The following is an 8,344-nucleotide window of genomic DNA, read 5'->3' as shown; positions in this document are numbered from 1 at the left end:
CTTTGGTGGAATCAAACAATCCATAATTGGTCCTGAGAAACTATCAGAGTCCTAGATGTCTCAGGAGACTGCAAGATTCGGAAGCCGAAATCTAGTCGGCCGCCCGGCCCCACCCTCGGGCCAGCCCCTTCCAGCGTTGCCTCATCTGGCTACTCAGGCTATCCTGCCCCAAGTCTCGCCTTTCCCTTTAATCACTTCCTCCAACCTGGATCCTATAATCCCTGATGCCTCCCTATATGTTGTCCCAATTGGGAAAGCCTTTAATTTTGGCTGTTAACACAACAGCGACACCTTCGCTGCCACGGCCACGGCCACGGCCACGCCCCCTTACCCACGTTACCGGGGCGAACCGGAAGGGGTTGCGCAGCCCTTAGTTCGTAGACCCGGAAGTAGACGGGCCTCACGAAAGCCGGCTTTGGCCCTGCGGCTGCTGCCGTCGCCGCGGAGAAATTGTTGGAGCTGGCAGCCTAGGAATGGTGAGACCTCGGGGTTCGCCTCTGAGTGTTCTGAGCAGAGTTGGGGATGAAATGGAGTTCCCCAGAGTGCTGCTGGGGACGACACCCCGCCAGGTTTGGGGCCCCGCCCCGGGAGCGCCCCGAAAATCTGCGCATGCGTGGGCCGGACCGGGCCAGAATCTGGTCCTAGAAGTTACGCATGCGCAAAGGTGGCATGCCGAAGGTGGGGTGAGAATTGGTCTGGGAGTTGACTCCCTTCCCCCGCCACAGGCCCGTGGGACTTAAACCAAGGCTGCGAGGGCATCGGGGCTCACTCGGTGCTTTGCTTTTGAGTTGCAGGGCTGACTTCGTCACTACTCCTATCCCGAGCCCGTGAAACAGACCTGGACTAATCCCCTACTGTGGGTGTGCCCTTGGGGGGGAGAACGAGGGGTGGAGGGCCGGAGAAGGCAGGCGGCGCTGACCCTGCCTCAGTCTACCCGCGGAATCGGGCCCTTCACCCTCTCTCCAGGTGGCAAGATTCCCAGCCGCATCAAATGGTACGGCGCGAGGAGCGCACCTGGGGGCAGGGCTAGAACGCTGCTCCGTGAGACGCCCTGGTCAGAAGGGGCGGGACTCTCCGAAGCGGCGCGCTCCGCGGAGTCCCTACTGCCTGAGTTCTCTGGGCTTAGGCGAGGGCCCCCCCCCCCCCCCCCCCCCCGCCGCTCTGTCTCCAACCACGCACAGATCCGCTCCCTCTCCACCCCCTGCACTCGGCTCCTCCATCGTGTGTCCTAAGCTGCAACAGGGCTCAGTCCTGTGCTGGGAGCTAAGGGAAGAGCACAGACACGAGTCCTGGCCTTTGTGGAGAGCTTGGAACCCACAGGGACGTCCAAACCCCATCGCTCACTGCTTCCCAAACCGCACTGCGAGTTTCCCACCTCAGGACGTTGTCTGTGTCGTTCGCTCCCGATAGGGTGGTTGATATTTGCTCAGTTCCCAAGCCGCGTTTTTTAGCTTCCACGAGGTACCACCCACTAAATCTTCAGCGAGAGCTTCAAATGAAAAAAAGTGAGATGGACTGGTGGGAGTTCAATCTCCGTTTCCTTTTCCCTGCTTTGGGCTGGGAGGGGAGCTGAATGGGCAGCTGACAAAGTGAGCCAAGAATCCCTTGTTTCTTGCTAGTTTATAGTCAAGGGCCTTAACCTAGGGGCTATGAGTAGAATTAGAGTGGTTTGTGAACCTCCTAAAATGTGTACATTTTTCTAGGGTCCATAGCTTTTATCACTGTCTCAGAGATGTCAGTGACCTTCGAAAGGCTACTGGTTTATCAGGGTCATACTGGCAGAATATATTGTGTTTCTTCTCCTGGTGTTTTCCCTACTTTATGGGATCCTGGGGACCTGTTCCAGTATAAGGAGGTGAGGCTGGCCAGTTCGAAACCTGAGCCTCAGGGAACCTCATTTCTCCTTTGCAGAATCTCTTCTCAGCCTCTAAGCTCACCTGGTCAGAATCCTTGGATGAACCTGTGGGACCCTTCCTTCTAGCCCTGTGGTTTGGAACCAGTGGCTTTGGGACTGTGAGAGGATGGACAAAGGTAGTATGAGGCCGGGCCAGCTCCCCAAACGCTCAGGCGCCAAGCATCTGCTCATTCCACCCCGTGCCTGGCACGTGTGTCTATCGGTCCTGGCTGGGCATTGCCACCTCCCCCTGGGCCAGCACCACCCACGTACCTCTCGGCAGAGGCCACAGTTGACTGACTTGCTGTTGAGCTGACGCTCTTTGGCATGGCTGCATTTTGATGGCAGAGGGAGCAGTTATGCCCAGAGCCCGGTGTGTCGGCATCACCAGTCTGACCTGAGCACCATGTGCTGCACGACATGACACGTGGCACCGGGAGAACTGCCCAGCGTGGAAGGTCTGGGCCCAGATGGGATCTGGATGGCCAAGGAACTCCCACCTTAAAACTTCAAGTGCCAAGGAAGCAGGGGAGGGACCAAGAGGGCTGGTAGGGGAAGGGGGGCTGAGGAGGGGTCCCATGTGCAGAGGCTCAGGGCTCTGCTAGGCACTTAGGAGGCCTGGGTTCACCACTTCTCTTTTTCTAGATTCTCAGGGGCTGCTAGATTCATCCCTGATGGCATCAGGCACTGCCAGCCGCTCAGAGGACGAGGAGTCACTGGCAGGGCAGAAGCGGGCCTCCTCACAGGCTTTGGGCACCATCCCTAAACGGAGAAGCTCCTCCAGGTACTAGGGTTTGAAGGGCCAGAGACTGAGACTGCTGCATGCCTTCACCCCTGTTGGGAATGGCTCCCTGAGCCCCTCTGGAGCCCAACTGTTGGCAGACCCTTGTGCTTTTCCTGTCCCTACCAAGTCCCTCCCAATGAGACTGAGAGCAAGGGAGGGAGATCTTAGGTCTTGGACAGGAAATCTTTGTGGTGCAGTACATTGTCATCTCAGGGGTGGAGCATAGCAGTTCCACGCCCCATCCACTGAGCCAGAGCAGTTAGCATCCTGCCTGCTGGGAACCTGCTCTACTTTGGGGGCTGGGTGTGTGTGAGTGGGTACTGGGGATGGGGCACAGAGCGTTCACTGGGTAGGACTCTTCTCAGGTTCATCAAGAGAAAGAAGTTTGACGATGAGCTGGTGGAGAGCAGCCTGGCTAAGTCTTCTACCCGGGCAAAGGGGGCCAGTGGGGTGGAACCAGGGCGCTGTTCGGGGAGTGAACCCTCCTCCAGTGAGAAGAAGAAGGTGAGGATTGGGAGACGTGGGGACTGGAGAGGGGTGGGGGCCAGTGCCAGATTTTGTGTTTCCCCACAACCTTTGCCAGCTGGCAGGAGCCCTGCAGAGGGGGCTTGTGAGAGGATCAGGCTGCCCCGGCCCACCTCAGATGCCTCCCTCCTGGGAGCCCATCTCTCGCTACTCCGCTTTTCTTGCTGCACCCATCACCACCCTGTCAGTGCATCCTGCATCACATTCTGTGTGGGAGGCATAGAGCGTGCATCTATTCTGGGAGCAGACAGCCTGTTCCGAGCATTGCTGGCTGTAAAAATAACCCCCAGGTGGCATTGCTCTGGCCCCAGACACTGTACCAGCAAGAGTGTTTTCCTGGTATCCTCCCCACCCACCCTCCATGCTGGGGTTGGGGGGGCGCCACCAGCAACAGAAGACCCCGTATGGTCAAGGACTGTGTAGAAGTACTTTGATGGGGGCGGGAAGGGGGAGGGATGGGCGCTGGAAAGCTGAGCCCCCTGCCTGTGGCTTGTTGTTGGGCGGGGCTGGAGCTGCCACACAGTGTGCGAAGCTCTAGGCCTGAAGCCCTAGCTGCCCTGATGAGCTCACTCTGCTCCTGCCCTCTGCCCAGGTGTCCAAGGCCCCCAGCACCCCTGTGCCGCCCAGCCCAGCCCCAGCCCCTGGACTCACCAAGCGTGTGAAGAAGAGCAAACAGCCACTCCAGGTGACCAAGGATCTGGGCCGCTGGAAGCCTGCGGACGACCTGCTGCTCATCAATGCCGTGTTGCAGGTAGTGCTTCCCACCACAGGGGTTGTGTTCGCCTTCTCCCCGCAACCTCCAGTTCCCAGCCCCCCATCTAGCCCGGCAGTGTCCTGTAGGTGGCACGGGAGGGTTCTTCCCAGCTCTGAGGCTGGAACAAACCACTCTGGGGCCTTGCAGACCAATGACCTGACATCTGTCCACCTGGGCGTGAAGTTCAGCTGCCGCTTCACCCTGCGGGAAGTCCAGGAGCGCTGGTACGCCCTGCTCTACGATCCTGTCATCTCCAAGTGAGTGGGCTGGCCCCAGCAGCGGTGCGGTACTGGGGACACCAGAATTTGGCTCCAGAACAGAAAGAATTGTACAGGGGAGGGGCCTGGGAGGCAGGGCTCCTTGGGGCCTTGTATCTTCTGAGATGATACTGGAGACCTGCCAGGCTACAGGGGGAAGCTGCTTCCTGCTACCTACCCTGCTAATCCAGGCTGGATGTCAGGAGCAAGGACCTGGAAGCCAAGGAAGCAGCATGAGAGAAAACACCACATGAGTGCCAGGAGCCCTGTTCTACCGCCGTGTGCATTGTGGTTTGGGGCGGGCACCTCCCAGCCTTCCCACACTGACCTCCCACGGTTTCTTCCTCCAGAAGAAGGAGTTGGAACAGAAGAGCACCAGGGCCTCTTCCAGCTCCAACAGTCCAAATACACCTATGCACACACACAACACACACTCTGCCTTCTCAGTCACTTCGTTTGACATCAGAATTTGGTCGAATGCTTAACACCCATCTTCTACTCCACAGCCCCTGTCACCACTTGAGCTATAGCCACAGCCCTGATATACCAGGAAATGGGCAGGGCACAGCTTGGGAAAGAGGAGGTGGCTAGTGGGTGGCAGCTTTGGCCAAGTAAGGAGAAAGTTCTTGGGGCAGGAGCAGCAGCTGGTCTCAGGATCTCCCTCTGGACTGGCCTGTAGGCGGCTGTGCCCTTGAGCCTCTTCACGGGGTTGAACACAGGAAGCTGAGTTTTCTGAGTTGCCTGTTGATGTTTTCGGCAGACGCACAAGATCACAGGTCCTGTGCTAAGCCTTGGGCTCTTCCTGTTGAGGGCCTGGATCTTTGAGTTCTGGATCTCAAAGGCCTGCAGGCTTTAGAGAAGTAGGGACCCCAGATTGCTTGACACCCTTCCTTCAACCCTGCCCTGCCCTCTATCTCCCTCCTGCCCAGGCTGGCCTGCCAGGCCATGAGACAGCTGCACCCAGAGGCCATTGCCGCCATCCAGAGCAAGGCCCTGTTTAGCAAGGCTGAAGAGCAGCTGCTGAGCAAAGTGGGATCGGTAAGGCTGAGGGCTGGTAATGCTGAGGGGCAGGGCAGGAGCCGGCTAACCTGGAAAACTGACTGCGGGGAGGCTCCACTGCTTGGAGACGCACGTACACCTGCAGGGCCTTTGTGGACCGGGTCCTCAGGGAGAGCCAAGCCTGGCTTCCTGGGCGGCAGTAGCTATCACTTTTTCCAGCTCCTTCTGGGGACTGGGGCAGGGGGCGTGGATGGTACAGCAGAGACAGGAGCAAGGAAACCCAGATGCCCAGAGTGTGCTTCTTGCCCCCCAGACCAGCCAGCCCACCTTGGAGACCTTCCAGGACCTGCTGCACAGACACCCTGATGCCTTCTACCTGGCCCGTACTGCCAAGGCTCTGCAGGCCCACTGGCAGCTCATGAAGCAGTATTACCTGTTGGAGGACCAGACAGGTAACTGGGCCCAGGAGCTGGCAGAGTGAGGGTGCGTGTATGTGAGTGTGAAGGGGGCTGGACACAGCTGCCCTCAGGTGCCCTGTAACAAATCCCTCCGTGGCCCCCAGTGTCTTGTTCATCTCTCTTTGCAGCAAAAACCACTTCCTTCCAGAGGGAGGGAAAGTGGCTCCAATGGTCTTAGGATCATGGTGAGGGTAGCCAAAATTGCCTAGAATCCTGAACAAAAAGACTAAATGGCAGAGTTGTCTCCCACTTCTTGACTTTTTTGGTTTTTTTGACATGCTTTACCATTACATAAATAATAGTGTATTCTTCACAAGTAACATTCAAACATGAGTAAAATGTGAAAGTCCCTTCACCGCTCACCTGCCCCCCTTTCCCACCCACTTTCTCTAAGGCTTTCTGCCCCTTCCCTCTCTCCACACTCCTCCTCACTGCCTCTCCTTCCACCAAGTATTTGTGCTGTGGGGCTGCCTTCAGGCCATTCCCAAATCCCTGCAGGGACTTTAACCGAGGCCACCTGTCTTTCTCCTTTCCCAAGGGCCAGAACGCTTCCTCTCTTCCCTCACAAGCAAAACTCTCACTCTCCTAATAACAGATACTAGGAAAGCGGTCTGATTAAACTGCAGGAAGCTCTTCAGTTAGATTTGGGTTTCAGGGTCAGACTTTCACAGTCCAAGCACACTTTACTTCCTAAAGATTATTGCACTGTGGCTACTATGTAGTTGTTCATACTGTTCTGAAAATGAAGCTTCAGTTCTGCCTGTCACCTTACTCGCTAGGCCCTGCAGCTTCTGGATAATAAAAGATTCCTACCAGAGGATTTTAGGAAATCTTGTCAGGGGAGGCCGCATCTTTCCTTCCTGAGGATCTCTGAATTTAGTGCCCAGTGGGCAGCCCTCTTTATTCCAGATCTCTGCTGCTCCCTCAGGCTCAGCTATCACTGACCTCCCGCAGAGAGAACGGACACTGGATAAAGTTTATTTTTGCTGCTGTAGCTAGCTCCTTTGTCACTATTTTAAAAGTTACCTTATGTATATTTGTGGGGTTTTTTGTTTGTTTTTAACAAGTTTATTTTATTTTTGGCTGCATTGGGTCTTCATTGCTGCGCACGGGCTTTCTCTAGTTGTGGCGAGCGGGGGCTACTCTCCGTTGCAGTGCGTGGGCTTCTTGTTGCAGTGGCTTCTCTTGTTGCGGAGCACGGGCTGTAGGCGCGCAGGCTTCAGTAGTTGTGGCACACAGGCTCAGTAGTTGTGGCTCACGGGCTCTAGAGCACAGGCTCAGTAGTTGTGGCGCCCGGGCTTAATTGCTCTGCAGCATGTGGTATCTTCCTGGACCAGGGCTCGAACCCATGTCCTCTGCATTGGCAGGCGGGTTCTTAACCACTGCGGCACCAGGGAAGTCCCTATTGTGTATATTTGTTAACGTAAAGGTATGATTTTTCTCTTCAAGGGTCGTCTTATGTGGATATTTGATTTCTCCTTTGCTATTTCATGCTTGGAGTCCCTAGGAACAGGGAGTATTCACTGCTTACCTATCAAGTCAGCTGAATATTAGGTTGGTAGGATTCAGGCAGTTCTGGCAGGGTGACTGCCCCAACCCCGTCTCCCCACAGTCTGAACTAAGGTGGAGGGCGGTGGTGGTGGAGCATTTGTGGCTCCTATGCAGCCCCCCTCACTTCCCTGGCAGTGATGATACCTCAGGGGTTGTCAAACTCCTCAACCAGCAGTCTCACTAGCTAGTCGGAGCTGCTGCTGAGCAGACGCTGCAGTCCTGGGAACAACTGACACTAAGGCAGGAGTTCTCAGATTTGGGGACCCCAATCGCTTTTACATTTTCACCAGAAAAGAACTGAAAAACTTTCATAAAACAATATTTATCCTGAATACATCTGATGGATTCTGATATTATTGCATTCCATTTCTTTCTCTTTTTTTTTTGGAAAAAAGTGAATTTCATGACCTGTTAACGTGTCATGACCCACAGTTTGAAAACACTGGCTTAAGGCTCCCTTCTGACACATCCTGAGTGAGACTTGACAGGCATGTGCCTCTCAGCCCCTTGCTGAAAGCGGCAGAAAATGTCTGGGAGCATGTGATGTGGTAGAAGAGGCAGTTTGGATTTGGAGTCAGGGAAGCAGGCCTTGATTCTTGGCTGTGTCCTGAACTAGTCACGTAGCTTAACCCTTCTGTATCTGTTTTCTCATCTGTAACGTGCAGCTAATAGTAATGCCTTCCCTATGTAGTTCAAGGCTTTGTAAGTGAGAACTCTTCGCACACTGAAAAGATCGTGCAAAGGTCAACATTTTTTTTTGGCTGCGTTGGGTCTTTGCTGCTGCGCACAGGCTTTCTCTAGTTGCGGCAAGCGGGGGCTACTCTTCATTGAAGTGCACGGGCTTCTCATTGCAGTGGCTTCTCTTGTTGCAGAGCATGGGCTCTAGGCGTGCGGGCTTCAGTAGTTGTAGCATGCGGGCTTCAGTAGTTGTGGAGCGCAGGCTGTAGAGCGCAGGCTCAGTAGTTGTGGCATACGGGCTTAGTTGCTCCGCGGCATGTGGGATCTTCCCGGACCAGGATTCGAACCTGTGTCCCCTGCGTTGGCCGGTGGATTCTTAACTACTGTGCCGCCAGGGAAGCCCCAAAGCTCAATTTTAATTCCCTTCCCTTTCTAGAACCACCT

At 55.4% G+C, this 8,344-nt stretch overlaps 1 protein-coding gene across 3 annotated transcripts in view; it reads left to right on the top strand.

The window, feature by feature from the left end:
- Positions 1-383: 383 nt before the first annotated feature.
- MCRS1 (microspherule protein 1) overlaps positions 384-8,344 on the top strand; it is a 10,291-nt gene continuing 2,330 nt past the window's right edge. Inside the window, exons 1-8 of one of the 3 annotated variants that reach the window (XM_007452269.1) lie at positions 384-476; positions 1,912-2,031; positions 2,540-2,678; positions 3,044-3,182; positions 3,796-3,954; positions 4,105-4,214; positions 5,144-5,252; positions 5,527-5,665. In XM_007452269.1, the coding sequence (XP_007452331.1) occupies positions 2,022-2,031; positions 2,540-2,678; positions 3,044-3,182; positions 3,796-3,954; positions 4,105-4,214; positions 5,144-5,252; positions 5,527-5,665 (805 nt within the window). In that variant the 5' untranslated portion in view covers positions 384-476; positions 1,912-2,021. Of the gene's footprint in view, positions 477-1,911; positions 2,032-2,314; positions 2,362-2,537; positions 2,679-3,043; positions 3,183-3,795; positions 3,955-4,104; positions 4,215-5,143; positions 5,253-5,526; positions 5,666-8,344 lie in introns of those variants that run through there. The other 2 variants (XM_007452268.1, XM_007452270.1) reach the window with 2 other exon arrangements.

The sequence above is a fragment of the Lipotes vexillifer genome, unplaced genomic scaffold (assembly GCF_000442215.2).
Source record: "Lipotes vexillifer unplaced genomic scaffold, Lipotes_vexillifer_v1.1 scaffold422, whole genome shotgun sequence".
In the NCBI taxonomy this organism is placed as follows: domain Eukaryota; kingdom Metazoa; phylum Chordata; class Mammalia; order Artiodactyla; family Lipotidae; genus Lipotes; species Lipotes vexillifer.
This window is presented reverse-complemented; position numbering and strand designations above follow the sequence as displayed.